Consider the following 27,834-nt stretch of genomic DNA (forward strand, 5'->3'; position numbering starts at 1 on the left):
TCTGCATCTCCCTTATCTACTTAATGCTGGAAGTCTGGGAAATCATCTCTTAAGAGAGGAGGAAAGGCTAGAGCTGTGAAAGAAACACATTCAATTTACCCCACAAACATGTGAAGGAAAACTGATTACTTTTTAATCAGAGATGCACCTAATTTTCCACTTTTTAAATGTTCTGATTAATTTTTTTTTAAAAAAATGTTATTTCAAAGGGAATGGAACCTGGATGGAGCAGCTTTAAAAGATGTGGGGTTCTGCTGGAAACACGGCAACCCTGTTTTCCATGAGAAACAGCCAACATAGAGTAATGGGTATATGACGAGAATGAAATAGGCACACACACAAAAAAAGAGAAGAACAAGCTAACTAGCACCTATGCATTAGGTATGCTTGAGGAGTTTAAATTCTGGGAATACTAATGTGAACTGACCTGATCCACAGCTCTTGAACTAATGCGCAAATTGAAACATAATTAACTTCCCCATTTTTCACTTCTCTGACGTCTGCTCAGGAAAAAAGTACCAGATGTCATATTTTAAAATAAAAGACGTTTTTAGAAATGCACCCATTAATATGCTACTTTCCCCCCAAAAAAAGAAAATGTGTACTTTGTTAGATATTTCATCTCAACATATCCACTTAAAAATGCACTTTATCCTACAATACACTAGGGGTGTTTAGAAATGCATACACTGACGTTTAAATAATGATAATATGGATTTTAATGTAAAATAAAAATAATAATGCAACATTCGCCTGGGGAGCTTGTAGCCAGGGCTGTCGCAACGAACAGCCACATGAGCCTTTGGGAGGCAGAGATGTGAGAAGGCATCAGAGGAGGGAGGGAACGAAAGAGGGACAGAGGCCATTGTCGCCCATGGCACCCCTGACTATCATTCTAGGCACCCCAGGGTGCTACAGCACACTGGTTGAAAACCACTGGGTTAAGTGCACTCTTTGGTCACCCTACAACTGCATTGATTTGTGGATCTCTAAAAAGGTAAAGGGACCCCTGACCATTAGATCCAATCATGGCCGACTCTGGGGTTGCGGCGCTCATCTCGCTTTACTGGCCAAGGGAGCCGGCGTACAGATTCTGGGTCATGTGGCCAGCATGACAAAGCCGCTTCTGATGAACCAGAGCAGCTCTTATGCTGATCAGTGGGGCCACAGGGCACTTATAGGTTCACATGGTCAAGCCTCTCATAGCAAGGAAGAAGCATTCCTTCCAGTCCTTGGTTGATTCAGTTAATATTCTTTATTTCTGCTTTTTTGCAGATCCCCTATGTTGTTACATTTAAATAAATATAGCATTTGTTTCCACCACAGTTATGGTGTCTCAAGTCTTCACCATATGGGCATGATGGCAATTTCTCTTAAAAACAAACTTGGGCAGGGCGTCCCTTCAAATAGAGGACTGTCCTCTAAAATAGGACAAACATCCCTGTATTCCATATTCTGGTCCATTGTGGGGGAAGAAACACAAGCTCCTGGGCTTGAAAAGTTCTCCCTCCTCCTTTTATGGTCCGCAAAAGAAATGCAGGATTTGTCAGATGGCATCAGGAGTTCAGCTGTTCCGCACGCCATGTGAAATCCTTGTCCCAGTTTGCACTTGGTTACGGCACAACTTTCGGTCATCATGCCACTTCATTACTGCATTATTTTTAGATAATTGCTACCACCATGTTAGAACGTGGGTCAATAACTCTATGATTTATCGTCAGTTGGAGCAGTAAGAGAGATAAACTATCCAACTAGGAATATAGGAAGCTGCCTTATACTGAGTCAGATTTTGATGCTGATGATTGTTGTTTAGTCATGTCTCTTCGTGATCCCATGGACCAGAGCACGCCAGGCACTCCTGTCTTCCACTGCCTCCTGCAGTTTGGTCAAAGTCATGCTGGTAGCTTCAAGAACACTGTCCAACCATCTCGTCCTCTGTCATCCCCTTCTCCTTGTGCCCTCCATCTTTCTTAACATCAGGGTCTTTTCTAGAGAATCTTCTCTTCTCATGAGATAGCCAAAGTATTGGAGTCTCAGCTTCAGGATCTGTCCTTCCAGTGAGCACTCAGGGCTGATTTCCTTAAGAATGGATAGGTTTGATCTTCTTGCAGTCCATGGGACTCTCAAGAGTCTCCTCCAGCACCATAATTCAAAAGCATCCATTCTTTGGTGATCAGCCTTCTTTATGGTCCAGCTCTTGCTTCCGTACATCACTACTGGGAAAACCATAGCTTTTACTATACGGACCTTTGTTGGCAAGGTGATGTCTCTGCTTTTTAAGATGCTGTCTAGGTTTGTCATTGCGTTTCTCCCAAGAAGCAGGCGTCTTTTAATTTCGTGGCTGCTGTCACCATCTGCAGTGATCATGGAGCCCAAGAAAGTAAAATCTCTCACTGCCTCCATTTCTTCCCCTTCTATTTGCCAGGAGGTGATGGGACCAGTCGCCATGATCTTCGTTTTTTTGAGGTTCAGACCATATTTTGCGCTCTCCTCTTTCACCCTCATTAAAAGGTTCTTTAATTCCTCCTCACTTTCTGCCATCAAGGTTGTGTCATCTGCGAATCTGAGGTTGCCAGCTAGCTCAATATCACCTGCACTGACTGGCAGCAGCCCTTCCTGGAGTTTCCTGGACCATTTTGCATAAAAAGCAGGTGCTCCATCCCTTAACTATGGCCATTCCCATACTTCGTAGACCTTGCAGCTTCCTACACCTTGGCCCTTCCTAACCTGCCTTACACCAAGTCATACTTATGGTTCATCTAGCTCCATAGTGTCTCTGCTGACTGGCAGTAGCTCTTCAGGATTTCACACTGTGGTCTTTGCCAACCCTACCTAGAGATGATGGAGATTGAACCGGAGACCCTCTGCATGCAAGCAGATGCTCAACCACTAAACTACAGCCCTCCCTCCAACTGTTAGAGAAGGAAATCCAATGGGGATTTGGGCTCATCAGATGAGTTTGTGGGTGTAAACAGAACTCTTTGAAGCACAAATTTCCTCTCCTGTCAAAGACCCAGCAGTGAAAGTGTGCAAGACACAATCACTTAGGGCAGTGATTCTCAATTTGTGGGTCCCCAGATGTTGTTGGACTACAACTCCCATCATCCCTGAACTCTGGCCTTGCTAGCTAGGGGTGATGGGACCCAAGGTTGAGAAAGGCTGCCTTAGGGGTTTCAAGAGGTTAGTTTGGGGATCTTGGAGTTCTAAGACAACTTGGTCTTAACGATCTGCACTACACAGTTATGAATTACCGGTCTCTGCAGCCACAGTGATTCTCCAGCAGTTTGACTTCACCCCTGGTGGCGCACACTATTATCTGGATGCCAACAGCAGCAATGCTCCTAGGAGTACAATTTCTGCCATTCAGTAGTCTAAGGTTAGCATGGGAATCAAATTTTACCCCCTCACATTGGTCAAAGATTTGGTCCTCTAAACCACATAGGCAAGGGGGAATTCTTTTAAAGAAAGTTCATGGGTGCCTTATGATTCCAGTGTGCCTTAATCATGTTTTGAAAACATGTCCCCCTCCCTGCAGTGTTGGTGGGGTTTTAGCACACAGGGCACCTACTGCCATGTGTAGATGGACTGTATTCATGTAAATAAGAGTTGAGTTTTAGTGGTGATGGAAATTGATTACCAGCTGAAGAATCTTACTAGACCCTCAGCTTTGCTTACACTCTCTGTTTGTGGGTAGGAATGCTAATGTTCACTGTAAAACTCTGATTACTCATTCGCTGGTCACCAACAGCTTGGTCACAGCTCAGGGTTGGCAGGGTGCTTTTACATATGCTGGTTTTACATACAAATTGGTTTTAAAAGGTCTTGTTTATTTCCATATATGAAAAACTGAATCATCAGCTGTGGGTTATTCAGGGAGATATGGATCCAGTAGACTTTGCAGCCATGTGATGGCTACTTGCAACTTATATGACAAAACAAACACAGGAATTGCAAATTCCCTCTAAATGTGATGTTAAATGGAGATTATATTGCTTTGCAGATTGTACACATTGCCATTGTACTCTCTGTATGCCATTTAACTTGCTGGGTTTGATCTATTCCAAGTTCGTTCTGTTATATGGCTCCATGTATGCTTTAGTCCTCTTTTATCAATAGAATTTTTGCAAAAAGAGTGAACTGCTTGAAGGGAAATGGAAGAATCAACACACACACACATCTAACCAGGTACAACATGGACATACTGATATAAAAAGCTAAAAATGATGTGTTCCTTCCCAGGCATTACAGCAGTTTTAATTTCTGTAAACTACCATTGCTTACGTATATAGCCATTTTAGATAAATGTATTTATTTAGGATTTCTAGATCTTCTTAGCCCTAAAGTGTGTGTGCTGCATTACCCTGCATGTCAAAAATAGATGGATTAATCGGCTATTCTAGTTAATATTTGCTGACAGTCCAATCCTTTTGCATTCCCCACATAATCACCCTTTTAAGTCATCTAATTTTCACATTATTTTCCATGGGCTGAATTACCATCATTCATTGAGCCAGCCCCTTATGCTTCACTATAGCACTCCATAGCTTCAACCACTGTCCTAACAAGTTGTATCAATGAAAAGAAGCTTTATGTCAGACTGCCAATCAATCAGTGCAGAGCAAACAGTGCAAGCAGCAGTTTTGACTCAAAGTTCCCTAGAAAAGAGGCAGTTTCCATAAATGTTATAGATGCTGTTCTTATGTACAGGGCAGATCTCAGACCCATTGAACCTAATGGACACAACTAACTTGGGGCCATTGGTTTCAGTTGGTCTATCCTGAATACAAATTAGCTGGAGAGAAGCTAATGTATTACCAGTCCGCAAACTGATAGGCAAAGCTGAGATAGAGCCGTATCCTAACTCCCTTTGAGACAGTCTTAACAGTATGGGCTCCCCTGTTCTGTAGAAATGCTCATGCTTTGCTGTTTCTTGTAGACATGCATCACCCCAAGCACATGGCTCAGAGGAGCCAACAAGCAAGAGGTTGTCTCTCTCTGAAAGTCGACCCAATGCATGTTAAAAGAACCGGGCAGGGCTTCTGAATGCAGGGCAGCAAAAATGCCTGGTTTCAGCACTGTCCCTGGCAGAATCTCTGTGGACAGCTCCCCGCTTTCCTGCTTTACTGCAACGGGTTATAGCTCCTTTGCCTGGTCAAAGGAGTTTCCAGCACCTATATACGTAAGCACCAACTTGGACCAAACCTGGAACTCAGGAGCCGTTACAGTGCTATTGAGTGATGTCCCAATTCCTTCCTGAACAATTGGGTGCAGAGTCTCACTCCTTAGAAAGCAGATTCTGACTCAACACCAGGAGGAACTTTCTGACGACAAGAGCTGTTTGACAGTGGAACAAACTCCCACAGGTGGACTCTCCTTCCCTGGAGGTTTTTCAGCAGAGGTTGGGTGGCCATCTGTCATGTATGATCTAGTTAAGATTCCTGCACCAGGTTGGACTTGATGACCTTCCAGCTCTAGAATTCTGTAATTCTACTTGATGCAGTTGCTTTTGTTTTGGGGATGCTCCATGGCACTCTCGTCACTTGGCCCTCAACTTTCATTACTCAGTAGGAGCTTGGCCGGGGAAAAAAGCTGGTTTAGGATTCTTAGGACTACAAAACCTATGATGCAATACAATGACTAAGTATCTATATATGTGGCGGGTGGAATGCACCAAGACTGTAAAGGAGCCTAAATGAATCATCCAGCCCGGACACTGAAGTCCAGCGCCGAGGGTCTTCTGGCTGTTCCCTCGCTGCGAGAAGTGAGGTTACAGGGAACCAGGCAGAGGGCCTTCTCGGTAGTGGCACCTGCCCTGTGGAACGCCCTCCCAGCAGATGTCAAGGCAATAAGCAACTAATTTACTTTTAAAAGACAATTGAAGGTAGCCCTGTTTAGGGAAGTTTTTCATGTTTGATGCTGTATTGTTTTTAATATTCAGTTGGAAGCCGCCCAGAGTAGCTGGGGTGGGGAAACCCAGGCAGATGGGTGGGGGTATAAATAATAAATTAGTAGTAGTAGTAGTATGTAATCACAAAGGCAAGCATAATGGTGAGGGACACCAGCCCATTGAGTTCCACAGAAGTAACTTCACTGCACATTGGGGGTGGAAGTGGAAGGATTTTAGCAGCATCCATTAGAAGCTTCCAATGAAATGTGCCTGGATTCAAGAAAAATGTCCAATCCTGAGTCACGCTCAATGGTCAAGGTGCAAAAAACTTGATTGTCCCCCTCAACCAGCAAGAGCAACAGAAGTGAGCAAGAACTCGAGCATGCACACATAATACAAAAGCTCAAATAGATGAGCTATAAATGGAATATTTATCTAGATCACATCTAGATCACAGATGTAAACATACATATAGAAGGCACAAGGGTATCAAAACTGCAATAGTGTTTTGTTTTGTTTTTTAAATATCCATCTTTATAGCTGGTGGAGCACATTTTTACATCCTACTTAGCCTTGCCTGAGAAAAGTGAAATGGAACTCACCAATCCACACATGTGGAAATGTACAACACACAATGGAATTCATCCAGAGCATCCCTGTGTGAATTATTGCCCTTGTGAAGCACTAGCAAGCATCTCCATTCTGCTCCAAACCACATAAGTCTGCAAGCCCCTGATCACCAGAACAATCTGGTTGGTGAACAGTTTTCCACTCTCCCCCTCGAAACTCAGAACATGAAATCCATTCACAAGAGCAGGTAGCACTCAAATAATAATAATAAGTAAAACACCCAGTAAAAGATGATAGATGGAAACAAATTGCACATGCCTATGAGCCTCTCCTTGTGTCCTTTTCACTGAACATCCATCATGCCTGGTGCCCAAGGTGCTATAGGAGCAGTTATACGTAGTTGGGTTTACAAAACCATTTGGGAAGGTGGTCATACTGCTCTGTTTGCAATAGGTGCATTTCCCATTAAAATCCTGTATTTTTTCATACCAAAAATGTTCCCGGGTTGTTGTTTTGGTCAACTTCTGTTGTACTATAGTGCTAGAGTTTCCCACCAGTATTAAAAGAACTGGCAGATGTGATCTCAGAACCACTGGCAGTCATCTTTGAGAATTCCTGGAGAACAGGCGAAGTCCCGGCAGACTGGAGGAGGGCAAATGTTGTCCCTATTTTCAAAAGGGGGAAAAGAAAGGACCCAAATAATTACCGCCCAGTCAGTCTGACATCAATACCAGGGAAGATTCTGGAACAGATCATTAAGCAAACAGTCTGTGAGCACCTAGAAAGGAATGCTGTGATCACCAATAGTCAGCATGGATTTCTGAAAAATAAGTCATGTCAGACTAACCTGATCTCGTTTTTTGACAGAATTACAAGCCTGGTAGATGAAGGGAACGCAGTGGATGTAGCCTACCTTGATTTCAGCAAGGCATTTGACAAGGTGCCCCATGATATTCTTGTAAAGAAGCTGGTAAAATGCGGTCTTGACTATGCTACCACTGGCTGACTGATTTGTTACTGGCTGACTGACCGAACCCAAAGGGTGCTCATCAATGGTTCCTCTTCATCCTGGAGAAGAGTGACTAGTGGGGTGCCACAGGGTTCTGTCTTGGGCCCGGTCTTATTCAACATCTTTATCAACGACTTGGATGATGGACTCAAGGGCATCCTGATCAAATTTGCAGATGACACCAAACTGGGAGGGGTGGCTAACACCCCAGAGGACAGGATCACACTTCAAAACGACCTTGACAGATTAGAGAACTGGGCCAAAACAAACAAGATGAATTTTAACAGGGAGAAATGTAAAGTATTGCACTTGGGCAAAAAAAATGAGAGGCACAAATACAAGATGGGTGACACCTGGCTTGAGAGCAGTACATGTGAAAAGGATCTAGGAGTCTTGGTTGACCACAAACTTGACATGAGCCAACAGTGTGACGCGGCAGCTAAAAAAGCCAATGCAATTCTGGGCTGCATCAATAGGAGTATAGCATCTAGATCAAGGGAAGTAATAGTGCCACTGTATTCTGCTCTGGTCAGACCTCACCTGGAGTACTGTGTCCAGTTCTGGGCAGCACAGTTCAAGAAGGACACTGACAAACTGGAACGTGTCCAGAGGAGGGCAACCAAAATGGTCAAAGGCCTGGAAACGATGCCTTATGAGGAACGGCTAAGGGAGCTGGGCATGTTTAGCCTGGAGAAGAGGAGGTTAAGGGGTGATATGATAGCCATGTTCAAATATATAAAAGGATGTCACATAGAGGAGGGAGAAAGGTTGTTTTCTGCTGCTCCAGAGAAGCGGACACGGAGCAATGGATCCAAACTACAAGAAAGAAGATTCCACCTAAACATTAGGAAGAACTTCCTGACAGTAAGAGCTGTTCGACAGTGGAATTTGCTGCCAAGGAGTGTGGTGGAGTCTCCTTCTTTGGAGGTCTTTAAGCAGAGGCTTGACAACCATATGTCAGGAGTGCTCCGATGGTGTTTCTTGCTTGGCAGGGGGTTGGACTCAATGGCCCTTGTGGTCTCTTCTAACTCTATGATTCTATGATTCTATGACTAATGGTAGGACCGGCCCTGTAGTCTCCACTAAAATCAACAATCTCTCATCTTCTGAAAGATTCCCACTTCCCATTGCAGTTTACAAAATGGCAGCCTGGTGTGAGCTGGTCCCAGTGAAATTCGCTTTCCTAGAATCTACCTCTTCTTTGTAAAATACAGGTGGATCATTGTAATGGTGGATGAGCATGTATAAACAAGGATCAACAGGATGATTGCCTCTCCTTTGAAATGCCAAGCCGATTCGCAAAGAAAACACCATTCCGTCCCTGTGCAACCATGCATTAATTTAATGCTCAAAACTCAAGAAGAGAACAGCTAAAGTTCAGGCACACCGCACAGAAAGTTAAAGGTGGTGGGGTGTTGTTTTTTGCTTTTGTTTTTTCCCAGTGTACACAGCAAACTGCTTTTAAGCTCTGCAAGAAACAAAGCTATCAAAAAACAGCGCTTGGCATCAAGATCACGCCTCAATTTGCAAATCCATAGGGGATGCTTAAGAAGAGAGGGTGGAGCTGGTGGCCTTTGAGTCAGCTTTTAATTAGATCTCTCACCTAGATTCCTTACAACTTCCAACCATGTTCCTGCATCCCACACAGCAGCTTTAAAGCTCTCTCCCTACATCTCAAAAGCGTTGTACCTTGTGAGATTGTAATAGAAATATCTCCACTGTGCCATAAAAAGAAATGTAGCTTGAGGATTTAATTAGCAGCTGTCAGGGGTGACCCATACGTATTGCTGAATTGTTTAACTTGTTCCAAAAGGTACAAATCACTACATTGTGGGGTGGGGGGGTGGGGAGAGTGATGTTTCAGAAACTTGACATTCCTTCAATCCCCGTCTTTTTCTCCCCAACACCATGATGTTTCTGGTAATCAGAAATTGCTGCTCTACTCCATGGACACCGTACATAAAATATTAACACCCATATCACCAACCTGTAAATGAAGATGTGGGGTTTATTTGTGTGTATTAAAAACACACACAAATAAACCCCACAGATGCATCAGAGAAAACAGAAGAGAGGGGAGGGAACCTTGCCCCATATGTGCCCACTTGACCACTTTGATCTGTGGAACTGACATTATTACAGGTGCCATGTAACGCTCATTTCTCAGCTGTCAATCTTCAACTGTGGCAGAACCTATACACTTTGGATACTTCCGGTTAGCGCCGGCGCTTAATGGCGGATCTCAACCGGAGCTCCGGGAGAGATCTGCTTCGTGGGTTCGGGTCCTGTCAGCTACGGCGAAGCGGGGACCCTTAAAAATCACAGGCGCGTTGCCTGTGAACTGGAGACTCGGCGGGCACCTTTGTGCCCCCCCGACGCTGCGAAATAGCCTTTTTAAAGGCTCCGGAGGAGCGGAGGGGTCTTGGAGCGGTGCTGAGAGTCGTCTTCACCCAGCCTGCGAAGCGAAGCCGCGTCGCCATTAGCGGAGAGCGCTGACTTCTTCCCGGGAAATTGGATTAAAAGAACAACTATCCGTGAGTAGGATTGACCGCTAAAATATAACTGGACACTAAAAGTAAAGAAATTGGGCACCGAGACGGACAAGCACTAAAAAGGAAGTCTGCTTTCCGTTCTGTAGCAAGATCAAAGCGAAAGGCACTCTAGCTGTAACTGCTTGAGAGGAAACTTGCGGGATTTAAGAAATCCACCACCAAAGCAAAGAACTCCCCCCCCCCCCGAAGGCAGGAGGGGGGGGAAGAAGATTTTAAAAGTGTTTCCCTGCCAATTTAAAAGAATTGGATTAAGTATCGCTGCTCTTTAACCTGGGATCGGACTGCCGGAGAAAAGGAACCGGCTAAGGACTGTTGCTATAAGAAGCTAAAAAATATCTTAAATTGACTTTGGTTACTTCCAATTTGAAACACTGTTTCTGTGGTATTACAAAGTTACCTACAGGACACTATTGACTGGGATCCCCATGAAAAAGGAAAGAAAAATTGAAAGGGACTAGGAAACTTTTATTCCTTCTTTTTTGAAGAGTGTGGGATTACTTTGAGAAGTACAGAACTGACTCTACGCCCCCTAGAGGACCTACAAATTGTTTCAGCAACAAGTGGAGTTTAAAATTTGAGAACTTTGTTTGTGAGTTTCAAAGTCTGGGAATGACCTTGACTAAAAGACTTTGTTATGGCAGATGGTAAAGAGAAAGGGGAGTTACAAGAAACAACCTTGAGATCTGGCAGACAATACAAAATTGACACTTACATGCAAAGAAGGGCTTCTGTAACAGGAGCCTCTGGAACTATAGTGGCTGCAAAGCCAAAAGCGAAAGCAATGTCTACAGAAGAATCATTTGCCAAGGTATTGGAGAAGATAAATGACTCTTTGGAGGAACTAAAAAAGCAAGGTGCGGAGACTAAATTGCAAGTTGCTGAAACTAAAGTACAAGTTGCTGAAACAAATAAAAAAATTGAAGAAATCTCTGGGAAAATTGACTTAAATACTAAAAGTATAACTGACCTAGGGAATAAAGTGAACTCAAATGCAGAAGCAATTGGGAAATTATTGGAAGATTCATCTACAACACGAAAGATAGCCGAGGAAGCTAAGGAAATTGCAACTGCCGCGGAGGAAAAATTTCCACCAGTTTACAAGAAATTGGATGAATATGAACTGGCACTCTCTATGCAGGATATGCAACGCAAGGAGAGGAACCTGAGGATCAGACTTGTGCCGGAAAAGGAAGGAGAGAACTTGGTGGATGATTTGACAAAAGAATTTTCTGACTTTTGGAAGCAGGAGCTGAAGAAAGAAGATTTCAAGATAGAAAGTGCATTTAGATTGGGAATAAGACAGAAGAGAAATCGACCCAGAGATTGTCTTATTACCTTAAGATCAAAGGAGGAGCGAGATAAAATATTGAACCTGCACTACCAAACAGCCCTTCGAATTGAAGACTTTTTCATTGAGATCTTTAAAGACATCCCTAAGAGTATCTTGGACGCAAGAGGACATTATAAAGACCTGGTGACACTGCTGAAGAAGAACTACATACCATTCAGGTGGGAATTTCCCCAAGGCTTGTCTTTTAAATATAAGGGAAAGAAGAGAAGAATAAAGACTGTAAGTGATAAAGACAAGTTCTTGGGAGAACACGAAGAAGACCTACAGAAAGAGACATTTCCAGGACAAGGGCATCCATCACTGGACACGAACACGGTACCACCGACAGACGAGGAACAAAAACAGGGAGCTGTAGGAGGAAGGAGTAAATAATCCCATCATGGCTCTGCAACTTCTAACCTGGAATTGTAATGGCTTAAATATTCCCAGGAAGAGAAAAAATATATTTCATGCCTTAAAGAAAGACCAATTGGACTTGATTTGCCTACAAGAGACCCACGTGACAAGAGCACACAGAAAATTATTAATAAACAAAAGACTGGGACAGGAATTTATATCTTCAGACAGAGTAAAAAAGAGAGGAGTGGTGATCTATGCAAAAGAAAAATTGCAACCGAAACAAATTTTTAAAGATGATCAAGGAAGATATTTGGCAATTGAAATTCAATTTCAAGGAGAGAAGTATTTGATAGTGGGAATCTACGCACCAAACGAAGGGAAAGCTGAATTTTTTAAGAAGTTGCATGAAATTTTGATGGACCATATGGATTACAACTTAATTTTGATGGGAGATATGAATGGAGTGGTTTCAACAAATATGGACAAGGCACAAAGACAGGTAATAACAAAAGATGGAAGACTACCAAAGACTTTTTTTGAAATGACTGACAATATGGACTTGATTGATATTTGGAGAACAAAACACCCATTAGAAAGAGAGGGAACCTTCTTTTCTGAAGCCAAAATGACATGGACAAGGATTGACCAAATCTGGGTGACTAGCAGTATGGCTCCGAATATAAAAAAAGTAGAAATCTGCCCAAAAACTTTCTCCGACCATAATGCTGTAAAGATGGTGATGAGGCAAACAACAACTGGTTCCTTCAGATGGAGAATGAATGACACCTTATTTAGAGACGAGGAGATCTGTAAGAAGGCCCAAAAAACCTTGAAAGACTATTTTGAAATCAACTTAAGGTCTGAAGTAGAAAAAAGAATAGTATGGGACGCAAGTAAAGCCGTGATGAGAGGGTTTTTGATTCAGCAAAATACTTTAAAGAAGAGAAAGCAAAATGAGAAAAAGGAGAGAATTTTGGAAAAGATAAAAGAAGGGGAAAAACAATTAAGATCGAAGCCAAAATCCCAAGAGATTCTAAGAGAAATCAAATTTCATCAAACACAATATATGGAACTGATGAATCAAGAATTAGAGTGGAGAATTAAACAAATGAGACAAAAGACTTTTGAATCTGCTGATAAATGTGGCAAGTTACTGGCTTGGCAAATAAAGAAGAGACAAAAACTCAACACGGTAACAAATATAGAAGTGGAAGGAAAAAACATAAGCAACCCAGCGGAAATTAGGAATTGTTTTCAGAACTACTTTAGACAACTTTACACACAAGGGCCGCAAAAAGAAATGGACATACAACAGTTCCTCGAGGAAAATGGGCTGAAAAAGGTTTCGCATGAAAGTAAGATAATATTGAACCAGGAGATATCAGCACAAGAAATAGAAGATGCCATTCAAGGCATGACGCTGGGCAAATCCCCTGGACCGGATGGACTGACTTCCAAATACTACAAAGTTTTGAAGGAAGGGTTGATACAACCTTTGAAGGAAGTCTGCAATGAGATTATGGAGGGGAAAAGGGCACCCGATACGTGGAGAGAGGCCTACATTACACTTATACCAAAGACAGAGACTGAAAAGACCCAACTTAAAAACTACCGACCCATCTCGTTATTGAATGTGGATTACAAAATCTTTGCTGATATTTTGGCAAAAAGACTGAAGAGAGTTTTGATGGAGGAGATTCACGGGGACCAAGCGGGTTTTCTCCCAAAAAGGCACTTGTCGAACAATGTAAGGAATATAATTGACATTTTGGAAAAGCTGGAAGTGAACATAAACACTAAAGCTGTTTTGATATTTGTGGATGCCGAGAAAGCCTTTGACAACATTTCTTGGAGTTTTATGTTGAAGAACCTCCGGGGGATGGGGGTAGGCCAAGGGTTTGAAAATGGTATAGGTGCAATATACTCTGAACAGAAAGCCAAACTAATTGTAAATAATGTGGTTACAGAAGAGTTCAAGATTGAAAAAGGGACACGTCAGGGATGCCCTATCTCCCCATTACTTTTTATATCGGTCCTGGAGGTTTTGCTTAATATGATTAGGAGGGACCAGTTGGTTAAAGGGATTCAGGTCGGAGCCAAACAATATAAACTGAGAGCATTTGCAGATGACTTAGTACTTACATTGCAAGAGCCAGAAGCTAGCACGAAAAGAGTTTTGGAAATAATTCAAGAGTTTGGTCAAATGGCAGGATTTAAATTGAATAAGTCTAAGACAAAGGTTTTGGAGAAAAATTTGACACAGATAGAAAAGGAAAGGTTCCAGAATGAGACAGGGTTGACTGTGGTTAAAAAAGTGAAATATTTGGGTATAAATATGACAGCTAAAAATGTGAATTTGTTTAAAGATAATTATGAAAAAACTTGGAGAGAAGTGAAAAAAGATTTGGAGATTTGGTCCAACTTGAAGCTTTCCTTGTTAGGCCGTATTGCAGCTATAAAGATGAATGTATTGCCAAGAATGTTGTTTTTGTTCCAAGCATTGCAAATAATTGATAAAATGGATTGTTTCAAGAGGTGGCAAAAAGACATATCTAAATTTGTCTGGCAGGGCAAAAAGCCCAGAATTAAATTTAAGATACTAACGGATTCAAAGGAAAGAGGGGGGTTTGCCCTGCCAGACTTTAAACTTTATTATGAAGCGGCAGCTTTCTGCTGGCTGAAAGAATGGCTACTTCTTGAAAACACAGACATTTTGGATTTGGAAGGTTTTAATAACATTTTTGGGTGGCATGCATATTTGTGGTATGACAAGGTTAAAGCACATAAAAGTTTTAAAAATCATATTGTCAGAAAAGCACTACTAAATGTCTGGGACAGATATAAAGACTTGCTGGAAAATAAAACTCCAAGGTGGCTGTCGCCAATGGAAGCTAAGGCAGTTAAAAAGTTAAATATGGAGCCCAAGTGGCCAAGATACTGGGAAATTTTGGAAAAGGAAGGGGACAAAATGAGATTGCAGAGTTTTGAGAAATTAAAAGGGAAGGTGAGAGATTGGTTTCACTACCATCAAATTAATGAAGCGTTTAAACTGGACAGTAAAATTGGCTTCCAGGTGGTAAAATCAAAATTGGAGACAGAACTGTTAGAACCCAGTACTAAGAACTTGTCCAAAATGTACAATCTGCTGCTGAAATGGAATACACAAGATGAAACGGTCAAATCGGTCATGATTAAATGGGCTCAGGACATTGGTCATAATATTTTGTTTGCTGATTGGGAAAAGTTGTGGACCACCGGGATAAAATTTACGGCATGTAATGCCTTAAGAGAAAACATTATGAAAATGATATATAGGTGGTACATAACCCCAGTCAAGCTTGCAAAGATTTACCATGTGCCTGACAATAAATGTTGGAAATGTAAAGAAACTGAAGGTACATTTTTTCATCTTTGGTGGACCTGCCCGAAGATTAAGGCATTCTGGGAAATGATCTATAATGAACTTAAAAAGGTATTTAAATATACTTTCACCAAGAAACCAGAGGCCTTTCTCTTGGGTATTGTCGGCCAAGGGGTGTTAAAGACGGATATAACTTTCTTTATGTATGCTACAACAGCAGCTAGAATACTCATTGCGAAGTACTGGAAGACGCAAGAACTACCCACACTGGAAGAATGGCAGATGAAGGTGATAGACTATATGGGCTTGGCAGAAATGACGAGCAGAATCCGAAACCAGGGAAGAGAAGCAGCGCAAGAAGAATGGAAAAAATTCAAGGACTATTTAAAGAAATATCATAAAGTTAATGAAAGTTAGAATGATGTTGGACTGGAAAGTAAATGGTTACTATTAGCAATGGTTAAGACAAGGAAAATAAGGAAGATTAGTCTAAATTTAAATTAAAACAAGGGAAGATTTGCTGAACAATCGATAAGAATTTGGAATACAGAAAGGGGAAGCATGAGGAAGTCGGGGAAGATAGGATATGAAATTAGGATATGAAATGATACATGTTTTTTGTTTTGTTTTTGTTTTTGTATGTTTATGTTTGTTGTATTGTGTTTTATGGAAAAATAAAAATATTTAATAATAAAAAAAAAAAGAACCTATACACTTTGGAACTCCCTGCCGCTTGACAGCAGGCAGCTGCCTTCACTGCACACTTTTCTTGCAGCTGCCTAAAACATTCTTTGTTTAGACAAGCCTACACAGACATATATAAGGTTAATGCATTTCAATTTCTGTTTTCTTAATTTTAATTCTCTTCAAATGTCCTTCGTTGTTTTTAACACTCTTCAGTGTTGATGCTAATATTTCTTGTAAACTGCTAAGAGGTTTTACTACAGTGAAGCTGCATATGTGTCTTGTCAAATGGAAACCATAAAGAAAAAAAATATCTAAGCGAGTGCTGCTTGCAGAAAGCCCCAAGTCGTCTTCCCAAATCCCTCTGCATCTTAAGTGTAAAGGGTCAAGTGATGGGGAGCACCTCTGACTGGGGATCAATTGTGCTGTGGGCTCTTTAAAACAGAGATTGCAAACATGGGAGTCAAGTTGTGGATCAGAGCCCTGGGTGATGGTGGTGGGACAGGAGGCAGATAAGAAGTTTAAAATCCCTATCTGCATCAGGGCCCTGATCAATATGAACCTCCACACCTGCATTATTATTATTATTATTATTATTAGCCAAATAAATTTTGTGATTCGCATCTTGTCTATGACCCTGAAACTTTGGAGAGTAGGACAATTACCTGCTTCTGAAAAGCAGGTGATCACAACAGGTGTTGTGCAAAATCCTCTTGGGCGCCTGCAATACTACTGGTTTATTATTTATATTTTATTTTTACAGTTATATCCAAAGAGCTCAAGGTGGCATACATGGTTCTCCACCTCCGCAATGAATACCCACAACCCCCCTGTGAAGTGGTCTTTTACTTCTTCTTGGGCGATCACTCGTAGCCAAGTAAGATTGTCTTCCAAGAACATGGTTTTAACAGTGAGTCCGTAAGTGACTGTGGAGGCCAATTCTGGCTCCACACGTCCTTCTGCAGTGTGGACATGGTTTCCGGGTGGGAGTTGATCATGGTGAGGGTTTGCCAAGCATGCCTTCCTCTTAGCATGTTCCTCCCTTTCGTCCTGAGTTCGAGCATCTTCAAAGCCCATGACACCTTTGGTAAAGGCTATTCTCCAACTGGAGCACTCACAGGTCAGTGTTTCCCAGTTGTCAGTGTTTATACTATATTTTTTTGTAGGTTTGCCTTGAGAGATTGGATGCCGTTGAAGATATTAATGAAAAATTGTTTTACTCTCAGCTGGATAGCATCCTATCAGAGACGCCTAGGGAGGATAAAATTATCCTCCTGGGTGATTTTAATGCAAGAGTTGGGCAAGATTTTTGTCTGCAGCCCCTGTGAGGTACATTAGGCTGAGAGGCAGTGACTGGTCCAAGGTCACCCAGCAAAATTTATTGCCAAGTTCGATTTTGAGCCCTGAGTGCTCACTAGAAGGACAGATCATGAAGCTGAGACTCCAATACTTTGGCCACCTCATGAGAAGAGAAGACTCCCTGGAAAAGACCCTAATGTTGGGAAAGATGGAGGGCACAAGGAGAAGGGGATGACAGAGGACAAGATGGTTGGACAGTGTTCTCGAAGCTACCAGCATGAGTTTGACCAAACTGCGGGAGGCAGTGGAAGACAGGAGTGCCTGGCGTGCTCTGGTCCATGGGGTCACGAAGAGTAGGACACGACTAAACGACTAAACAACAAGAACAACAAGGATTTTGAACCCAGGTTTCCCAGGTCCTAGTCCAACACTAACCATGATGCTGTGCTGCTCAGGCATATTAAGCCTAAAATGGAAGACATTGGGAGGTGATCTTGCACAGCCTCCAGGCACCTCCAGATTATCAGTATTTGGCAAGAGAGAATCAAGTGCCTACTGGAAGTTTAGGTACAGGGTTTAAGTGGGTGGAAGGGCTCTGTTGCTCTCAGGAGTACCAACTTGAAGAAAATATCATGGGGACAGGTAAGCCCTGCCCCACATAATCCATCACATGATGCAGTGCCCACAAACCATTTGAATGGGAATGCCCATCAACTTTGTGGGCCCCCTCAAATATTTTATTGTAGAGCCTGAAGCCTCCATGGCCCCTAGGAGTTGGCTGGTATGGTTGCCCTAGTACAGTCACGTCCATCTCTATAGCGACTGTGATCTACTCCAAGTATAATAAAACTGGCAGTGACCTACCCATTGTCATTGCCAAGAGTTGTCGAGCTTTTTTTTTTTTTGAAATAATTTTTATTAGTTTACATCAAGAACAATAAGCAAATTAGTTCACATAATTTGTTTCACAACTTACTCTTTTTCTAGTAAATCATTTTTCATTCATAGTAAATCATTCAGTTTTTCCGTAAATCATTCGTAGCTATCATTTAAGTTACGCATTTCTTAGTTTTATATTGACATTCTTTATATCTTTCAATTTATTCCCTTTAGACAATATTTCTTAATTTTTCACAGTGCTTCTTTAAATCCCCTTAGCGTTATCTGACCATTACTTATACTTTCCCGATATTCCACAAATTTCCCCCAGTCCTTGATGAAATTTTGGTCTCTTAAATATCTGATCTTTCCTGTCAATTTATCCAACTCAGCATAATCTAACAATTTTATTCTCCATTCTTCTACAGTCGGTGTTTCCTGTTGTTTCCACTTCTGAGCCATTAACACTCTCGCCGCCGTCACCGCATATCGAAAAAAATTATGATCTTTTCTTTTTATCTCATTTCCTAATATTCCTAGTAAAAAAACTTCTGGTTCCTTTTTGAATGTGTATTTTAAAATCTTCTTAAGTTCATTATATATTTTTTCCCAGAAGTCTTTCACTTTCCTACATTCCCACCACATATGGTGGAAGGAATCCTCCCTATCTTTACACTTCCAACACCTATTGCTTGTCTTGTACATTTTTGCTAATTTTGTAGGTGTTATATACCATCTGAAGAACATTTTCATAACGTTTTCTTTTAATTGCATGCATGCGGTGAAATTTAGACCCTCTTTCCATAGCTTTTCCCAATCCTCAAATTGTATATTGTGACCCACATCTCTGGCCCAGTGTGTCATTACCGACTAATGAGTCGGTAATGAGTTGTCGAGCTTTTTTAGGGGGGAAACCCAGAGTTGTTGAGCGTTTTTTTTTTTATTCAACGATGAATATCGCACACAGCACTAAAGCGAACATTACTTCCGGTTGCCAACAACGCCACTGTACACTGCTGAGGCAGCGGCGGAAGATGAAACTAGCGCCAGGGGAGGGGACACACAAGATTACTTGCCCAAGATTCCCCAGGATCAAGCAATCAACCCGCAATTGACCAGGGACACCCAGCGATTTACCTGTAGATCTCGATCGACTGGTTGGACTTGTCTGCCCTAGTACAACAAAACCACTTTTAAGAAATAGTAATCTGACCCTCAGTGCTTTGGAGCCAGATGGATTTAAGTGTGTTGGAAGAATGAATGAATACTGGGAAGGCATGTGTGTTGATATCAAGCCATATCTTCAGAGGAATTTGGCCACTCTCCAGGTGCCCGGCTTGATTCCATGTTGACCCCCCCGTCAACGACTCCCGGCAAGACAAGGCGAGGTCTTTATCGGCCGATCCTTCTTCAAACGTGAAAGAAGAACACAGCCACTCCTCCTCCCTCACTCCCTGCCATCCCCAGGGAGGGGAAAGAGACAGACAGAAATGTATTTACATGCCTTTATTTCTGTCTTTCCTCAGTGCAGAGAACAACATGTCTGCACCCTCTGATACCCAGCTGCAGAGAGAGAAACTCCACCCATGTACTTCCAGTACAGGGTCATGTGACACTCTGAGCTAACATCCGGTGCTCAGTGCACATAATAGACTGTCCCTGGTTCCCACGGTACAGTCCCATAACATAAACATCCTGTTTGGCTTTCCAGCCATCTGGAGCACTCAGCAGCATTGCTCCTTTTTCATAACAACCTCCCCCAAAAGAATCAATGCATGTTGCGGCAAGCAAAGCGTGATCCAGAGAAGAAAACAAACAGTTGTTATACACATAACACTCCCCTGTTGTTTCAGTTCCACCCTTGGAACTACCCGCCACTGGTTTCCCCAGTGTACCTCTCTGGTTGTCTGGCTTCCAAGGAATGAGTGCATCTGCATTACCTTGGCTAGCAACTCTCTGTTGTGTCTTTGTCTCTGACTTAGACACTGCTCCAACCTGTCCTCGGTTGTTTACAACAGCAACACATGCAACAGCTACGTTAGCAAACTCTTCTGAGTACCTTTTGGGTGGTTCACCCTTTGTGACTCTCTCAGACCTGCGTATGAGGTGCTGATCCTCTCTGCTCACTGGTTCTGTCTCAGGACTCTTAGGAGAACCAGTTCCAACAGTAAACAGTGGTTCCTCCTTCACCTGTGAAGGTCTATCCGTTGTGTGAGATTTCCTCTCAATGACTGTGACAACTGAGCTCTCTGAGCTATCACTGTCGCTCTCAGTTCCACTGTACTCTGTGAAATCATCATCATCATCTGAATCGTCCTCTGTGGGAAATGTGTGTACTATCACTCTCTCCTTTTCAGGAGCACTCTCTAGAAATTTTGTGAGAATCACCTGACCAGATTCAGACAAAATTACTCTGTAGAGACCCTTTTCATAACCCACAAAAATGCCTCTGGCATTCTTTACTCCACCTGGAGCTTCTGTCCTCACATGAGACCCAAAAACCCTGAAATGGGCAACAGAAGGTTTTCTCTGGAACAGTTTCTCAAAAGGAGAACTTCCCAACTCTTTCGAAACCTTTCTCACCCATGCATGACAAAACGACATGAGTGACTCCGCCCAGAACTCATGTGGCAGATGTGAACTAAGCAATTGCGCATTCATCCCCTTTTGCAATTCTTTGTTCACTTTTACACAGACACCCCTGTTCCACGCTTCCGCTGAAACAGCAATCTTGTGTCTGATCCCCTTTTTCTGCAGGAACCTCTGGAAATCCTGTAAAAGAAAAATCTGCTTCTCATCTGTCAAAAGACAATCAATGTTAGCATCATGCATATCTTTAACTTTGTCACAAAACTCCTGAAACCTTTCTAAGGCTTCCTGTGGTTTCTTTAACACATAAACCCAGACAAAGTTAGAGAAATGATCCACACACACAAGATAATATCTTGCATTGCCTCTAGATGGTTCTAGAGGACCAATCACATCAGCATACACCCGCTGAAATGCTCTGTCGACCCTGGCCACCTTCTTGGCACTTGTTTTGGTCACACCTGCAAGAGAAATCATGTTAGACTCAGAATTACATTCCATGTAATCACTTTGGTCAAAGTCCAACAAATACAGTCCACCTTTCTGTCTGGCAGAAAGATATAACTCTCCATCTTTGAAGATCTCGCAGCTCCTATCATCATAGGACAGTCTCAGTCCTTTCTTTGCAATCTGCGAAACACTCAGCAGATTGAACTTCAATTCAGGAAAGAGGGGAAAGAGACAGACAGAAATGTATTTACATGCCTTTATTTCTGTCTTTCCTCAGTGCAGAGAACAACATGTCTGCACCCTCTGATACCCAGCTGCAGAGAGAGAAACTCCACCCATGTACTTCCAGTACAGGGTCATGTGACACTCTGAGCTAACATCCGGTGCTCAGTGCACATAATAGACTGTCCCTGGTTCCCACGGTACAGTCCCATAACATAAACATCCTGTTTGGCTTTCCAGCCATCTGGAGCACTCAGCAGCATTGCTCCTTTTTCATAACAATGTGAACACCCCACAAGTGAATCAGGATAAAATGAAAGTGAATGCCCATTGTGATATAACCATCCCACAAACAAATGCTGACTAAAGGCTGGATATAATGTAACCTCCGTGTAAGCTTTGTGCAAGAGAATAAAAGAATGCTCTATAAATAAGTCATCTGGAGGGGCCTTCCATTGAGGTATGGTACTGTTGACTCTGATCACATGACTGTAACCACTGGAGTCTGAGCTAACACACCAGCCTCCTGCTAGCAGGAGGCATCATGCAAAAGGTGGTGAACTTTCATACACAAAATCCTGCTATGCATCCACAGAACTTCATGTTATATAGTAGCAGACAAATGACATGAACAAGACCTACATAATTTGTTGAAGCAGAACGGCAGAGATCATTCAGTTTGTAACTTAATGGTTAATTCAGTTTTCAGTAGGTCAGCTGATGGGGGGAGGTGTTTCTAAGCAACCAGGTGGAGTGGCATGATGCTTGCTGAGGTAACATGTCCCCCTATTGGCTATGTAGTTCTGAGGGACTCTTTCCTTTGTATGTTTGTTTGAATGTCTCCCTGCTATGCACCACGCCTGAATTAAATAGGTAAAAATTGCTGTTCATTTCTCTTCAAATCATACATTGTTTTTGTTCAGTTTCCTCAGCAAAATCTTCTAAGGATTTCTTGTATTGTGTTTTAATTTGCTGGAAGCCACCCAGAGTGGCTGGGGTAACCCAGTCGAATGGGAGGCTTGAAAATAATAAATTATTATTAGGCTTGTAAATAATAAATTATTATTATTATTTTCTTTCTAGATTCCATCTGGATTGTTAACACATGGTTTGCTTCATGATGTGACCGTGCTCTCCAAATTCCATCTCTTGTGAGGTACAGCTGCCTAGACACCCCACTGGTGTTTTTCTACAGAGAAATAGTGCCACCATCATCCCTGTCTTAATACTTTAGTCTGAAAATGTGGACAATCTAATTTACAGTATTACAAAATGGGAAAGGCTTAAGTCAAGACCGCTCCCCTTCTGAGGTAAAGCCTCATTATTCATATGCAGCTTTCTAATACAGAGACATTTGTTGAGGGTTTCAAAGGAAATGGATGGGGGCCAAGACAGGATCACAACTATCCCAGAATTCACACATACACACAGGGGGGAAATACTTAGCATATGGTTAAGGTCATAAAATAACGAAGAGAAGAGGTACCTGCTGGATCAAACCAAAGGCCCATCTACTCCAACATGCTGTTCCCACAGTGATCAACTAGACACCCCCATGTGAAGCCCACAAGCAGGTAAAAGGTAAAGGTAAAGGACCCTGGACGGTTAAGTCCAGTCAAAGGCGACTATAGGGTTGTGGCACTCTTCCGGAGCCGGTGTTTGTCCACAGACAGCTTTCTGGGTCATGTGTCCACCATGACTAAACCGCTTCTGGCACAAGGGGACACCGTGACACAAGCCAGAGTGCATGGAAATGCCGTTTACCTTCCCGCTGCAGTGGTACCTATTCATCTACTCTCCTGGCGTGCTTTCGAACTGCTAGGTTGGCAGGAGCTGAGACAGAGCAACAGGAGCTTACCCCATCGCAGGGATTCGAACCACCGACCTTCTGATTGGCGAGTCCAAGAGGCTCGGTGATTTAGACCACAGCGCCACCCGTGTCTCATTGCAATTCCCTCAACTAGTACTCAGAGGCAACCTGCCTCGACAATGGAGGCAGAACTTGTGCATTTTTACTCAGGATTAACCCCCACTCCTTAAGTGTGCATAGGGCTGTGGCCCCAGGCATTTTAAAAAAAGTTCTCCATAAATCACACCTGAGTGATTATCTTATCAGGACTGGGGGAGAGGAACACATGCTGAAAGCCATTACTCCAGGGTAGGTAAATCTGTTTTACTCCAGGGTAGCTTCCTTTCTATTGCCAAGTTGCTGAAGTGATAGAACATAGTTGCCTCCTGGCAGATTCTCCCTCCCCTTTTGCTACCAACAGACGCAACAAAGAGTGAGCATTAACTTTGCCTGTAGGGAGTCCGCATCAAAAAAGCAAGCGCACAATGGCTGCAGTTGAAAGCTTGGTGAGGTTCTCTAAAGCTTTCTGTGCTTCAGAAGTAGGTAATTGTGCTGGGTTTTCACACAATCACGTGCACAGAGATAACACATGTCGAAACCACTGTGTGTACAGATAATCCCCCTCCCAATGATGATTTTAAGTGGGGAGGGGAACAGGACTGTAGTGAAGGCAGTAGGTATCTACAAAAACATACGAGGAAGGCAGCCACCACACTTCAGAGCACACATCTTACTTCAACTCACGGAACACGTCCTGCTCATTTCAAGCTTGGAATGCTTTGTTAACATCTGGGAGACCTCACCAGACTTCAAAGGAAAAGAGTGAGAGCGCAGGATTTAACATATAGGAGCACAGAATGCTGTCTTCTACCAAGTCAGATCATTGGGCCCACCTAGATCAGGAGTGAAGAAGATAATGGACTCCAGATGTTGGATTATAGCTCCCATCATCGCTGACTATTTGTCATGGTGCCTGGGGCTGCTGGGGGCTTGCAGTCCAGCATCATTGGAAGGCCACAGCTTCCACACCTTTTGATGTACACCGACTCCCAATGGCTCTCCAGGGATTTAGATGCAAGTTTGAATCTGAATATGCCAAGGGCAGAACTGGGAACATTTGCAAGCAACACACGTGCTCTATGATTGGGCTGCAGCCTCTTCTCAAAACATTGGAAGTTAAGAACGTAAGATGAACCTGCAGGACTAGGTCAAAGGGGGTCCACCTAGTTCCTCATCCTGTTCTTACAGTGCCCATCCAAATGCCCACAGAAAGCCCACCAGCAACAGCTATCTGAGTGGATAGCTCAGTTGGTTAGAGTGTGGCACTGATAATGCCAAGGTTGCAAGTTCGATTCTCATATGGGACAGCTGCATATTCCTACATTGCAGGGAGATGAACTATATCAATCTCAGGGTCCCTTCCAGCTCTGCAAGTCTATGATTCTGCCTCTGACTGTGAAAGCAGAACATACCCATCAGAGATAGCAACCACTGATAGCTTTCTTCTATATGAATTTGTCTGATACTTTTTACCAGCCGTTCAAGTTGGTGGCCATCACTGCTTCTTGAAGGAGCAAATTCCATAATTTAACTATGCACCATGATGCCTTATAGTTGTCCTAAGCATTTATACCATTAGGACTATTAGTCCATATAGCCCCAGCATTGTTTACTCTGACTGGAAGCAGCTCTCCAGGCCCTCAGAGAGGAACTTGTCCCATCACTTGCTATCTGATCTTTCAAGCAGCTGGTACCAGTGGTGGAACCTGGAGCCCTAGCCATGCATCTCACACACACTGGCCTTTAGTTATATTATCTTCCCAATTCATCCCCCATCATCCAGCTGTTTCTTTGCACTGCAGCCTAAAGCAGGTCTAACCATAGCAGAGGTACAGATAAAAGAAAGCAAGTTCCTCTAGATTAGGAGAAAAAGAGGGTGCACACCTACCATTGAGCTGTCTGTAGACAATGTCTTCGAGAAGTGACAGCCTTTTCAAAACTGCATCCTGAATGGGGTTTCCAGCACGGGCAGTCAAGTTGGACACTTCTGCCCTGGGGTGGATTTCGTGGAAGGAGTCCCCACTCTTCACGACGATGGGCCTGCACTTGGCCAGGAAGAGGACGAACCCAGCGACTGCAATCAAGTTTAAGACCAGCAGGACTTTCACTCTCCTCAGAGAAGCCATCAAAGAACTGCCCAAAGTGGGAGATGCAACTCAGGTGACTACTTGGGCAATAACCAAAGGAGAAGGGTGGAAGCAGAAGTTGGATGACCTGCTCGCTGGCTACTTTCACTAGGAGCAAGAGGAGGAGGAGGAGGAAGGGAGGAGGTGAGAACACATTTCCCCATCAGCTTGTCCTTGTGGGAAGACTCCCTCCTTTTTTTCCAGCTTGCACAGCTGGGCTATTCACAGCAAGGGGAAGCGACAAATGTTTGCAGGTGGCGATAATCTTGAAAGGCAGCTCAGATCAGCTCTGCCACTCCAGAAATAGGTGCACCTGCTCCTGGAAAGAAAGCCAACCATTGCTCTCTGCGGGTCCCAGTGAAGCAGGGAGGTTTTGAAAATGTCCTTTTGAGTTTCCAATCCCTATTGGAAGGAGATACCGGAAGACCTCTTCAGCAGCTGCCCCCACCCCCCTACTTGCCAGCAAGAGCCCCTTGACACTACTGGATTTCGGAAAGGCAAACAGCTCAGACTTGCATGAAAACTCTCGCAGAAGGAAACAATTCAACTTCGTTGCAGAGGCTTTGTACTGCTCCCGTGGTCTTTGAAATGGAACTTACTTGGCAGCAGAAGATCCAAGTGTCCCAAGGAAGGAGGCCCCGGGATTGTGGGTCAACCCTTGAGGTCCTTTAAAATAAAGCAATAGCTGGACAAGGAAGAACCTTATCCAATACAGGATCGGCTCAGTTCGCAAGGGACTCAAATGTTGCAGGAAAAACAAGATAGAAAGCAGGGAGGAATGGCAAGAGAACACAGTATAACTTTCACAGGGAGGGGGAGACACAGAGGGGGAGAGAGGGGGAGAGAGGGGGTGGAATCCTAAGTGGGGTTACTGGGACGCTTCCAGACTTTAGGAAGGGGGCCAGGTGGTGAGAGGGATGACATTCCCCCAAGAAAGGTTGTATCCTGCTTCTCCAACAACTGGGGTAGGGGCAGGCAGGGGCTCACAGAGTCTCTCCAAAAGGAGAAAGAGCAAACAAACACGCGTCTCTTCGCTTCTCTTTCCCAATACCTTAAGAACCTTGCGGGGGGGGGGGGATTAAAGGCTCAAAAAACCCACTAATTGTTAGGAAATGCAGAGCGGGGGGAGGGAAGAGGGAGGAAACGTGCAGACAGACAGTGACAAAAGACTTCGTAGGGAGGGGTAGGGAGAATCTGCAGAGAGACAGAAGAGGAGAGAAAGTGACTTTAACAAAGATACGGATAAAAGGAGGCGAAAGGAGGAAGCAAAAGGCAGCAACCCCCCGTTCCCATTCCGCTTGGACCCCCTTCTGAGATGCTTTTAATTGGTCTTTAGGGCGCAGCGCCCGCAGCTAGAATGGGAATCGCCTGCGCTCTGGATGTGAAAGCGACATCGCGGGAAAGGGGGGGGGGGGAGGCGGAAGCAGGTGTTGCTAATAATAGGACCCTCCGCCGCCTTTCTTCGCTTTCGCTCTCCCCTCCCTGGTCGCAGCCCCTCGCCGGCTCGCCAGACGCGCATTCCCTCTCCCGCCGAGGGGGGTTCGGTGCTGCGGCTGCCCCCCACCCCACCCCGCAGCTCGCCTCCGGTGCGCAAAGGATGTATATCTAAATGGTGGCGAGGCTGGAGAAGAGGATGTGGAGGAAGAGGAGGATGGGGGGCGGTACCCCGGGAAATCAGGTCATCGTGGCCTCCACGAAGCTGTTCCGAGGGATCTTCCGTGGCCCGGGCGAGGAGGAAGATGAGGAGGAGGAGGAGGAGGAAGCAGCGGCAGCAGCAGCAGCGATGGTGGTGATCGTGGCGGTGCCTGCGCGGCTGATGGTCCTGCGTTGCGCTCCCCGGCCGCAGCTTCCCATCGCAGCCGCCGTTGGAGCCATCCGCTTTCACTGTGCTGGGAGGAAAGGGGGAGAACAAAATCCCCCTTGCATGGCTCAAAGGAGGCGTTGCAAAGAAAACCTGGGCTGGGGAAAAGAAGGGGAATTGGCCACCGGTTCGCGATTGGAGGCCGGGCTTGAAATGATGCTCTCAAATGCGGCATGCAGGCAGAAAGAGAGGGGTTCTACGGAGGAGGTTTTAACCCCCCCCCCCGCACCACTAGGAGTTAGGCTCTCTGAACACCACGACACAGGCGCACACCAGATTTTGCCGAAATTAATTCTATTCGCCCAATCCTGCTGGTTGCCAACTTTTAAACCAGACCGGGCAGCTTTCCTTTTAAGCACAGTTTAATCTGCAAATGCCCAGGTTTTAAAAACTCCCTGAGATGCTGACGAAAGCTTCCCTTGCTGCTTTGGATCGATCCAATCTCTCCTGCTAGGGGACCCCGCCTTTAGTGTAGCAAGCTCTGCCCTGTGGAACTCCTTGCCAGGAGAGGTCTTGGTAGGAATCATTCAACACCTCCTTTCAGACGGCTCCTAAAAACTTTGTGATACAGACAGGCCTCCGCAATCTTTTTAAAGCAACCACTATTTACTGAATATTTCACCGGTGCTTTTAACTGCAGTGTTCTGTGCTGTATAATGCCTTGCTGTATTTTTTAATGAAAGTGTGGCCTGCAAATTGGGGCAGGGCCCGGTGGTGCTTTGTGAAGCTGGGAACATTCCAGCCTT

General features: G+C 43.8%; 1 protein-coding gene across 1 annotated transcript in view; it reads right to left on the reverse strand.

The window, feature by feature from the left end:
* GALNT17 (polypeptide N-acetylgalactosaminyltransferase 17) overlaps positions 1-27,272 on the reverse strand; it is a 122,068-nt gene extending 94,796 nt beyond the window's left edge. Inside the window, exon 1 of the mRNA XM_083587694.1 lies at positions 24,990-27,272. Within this exon, the coding sequence (XP_083443820.1) occupies positions 24,990-25,227 (238 nt within the window). The 5' untranslated portion in view covers positions 25,228-27,272. The remainder of the gene's footprint in view (positions 1-24,989) is intronic.
* Between the last annotated feature and the right edge of the window lie 562 nt (positions 27,273-27,834).

Source organism: Podarcis filfolensis, assembly GCF_964270895.1.
Source record: "Podarcis filfolensis genome assembly, chromosome: 15".
NCBI classification, from domain to species: Eukaryota; Metazoa; Chordata; class Lepidosauria; order Squamata; family Lacertidae; genus Podarcis; species Podarcis filfolensis.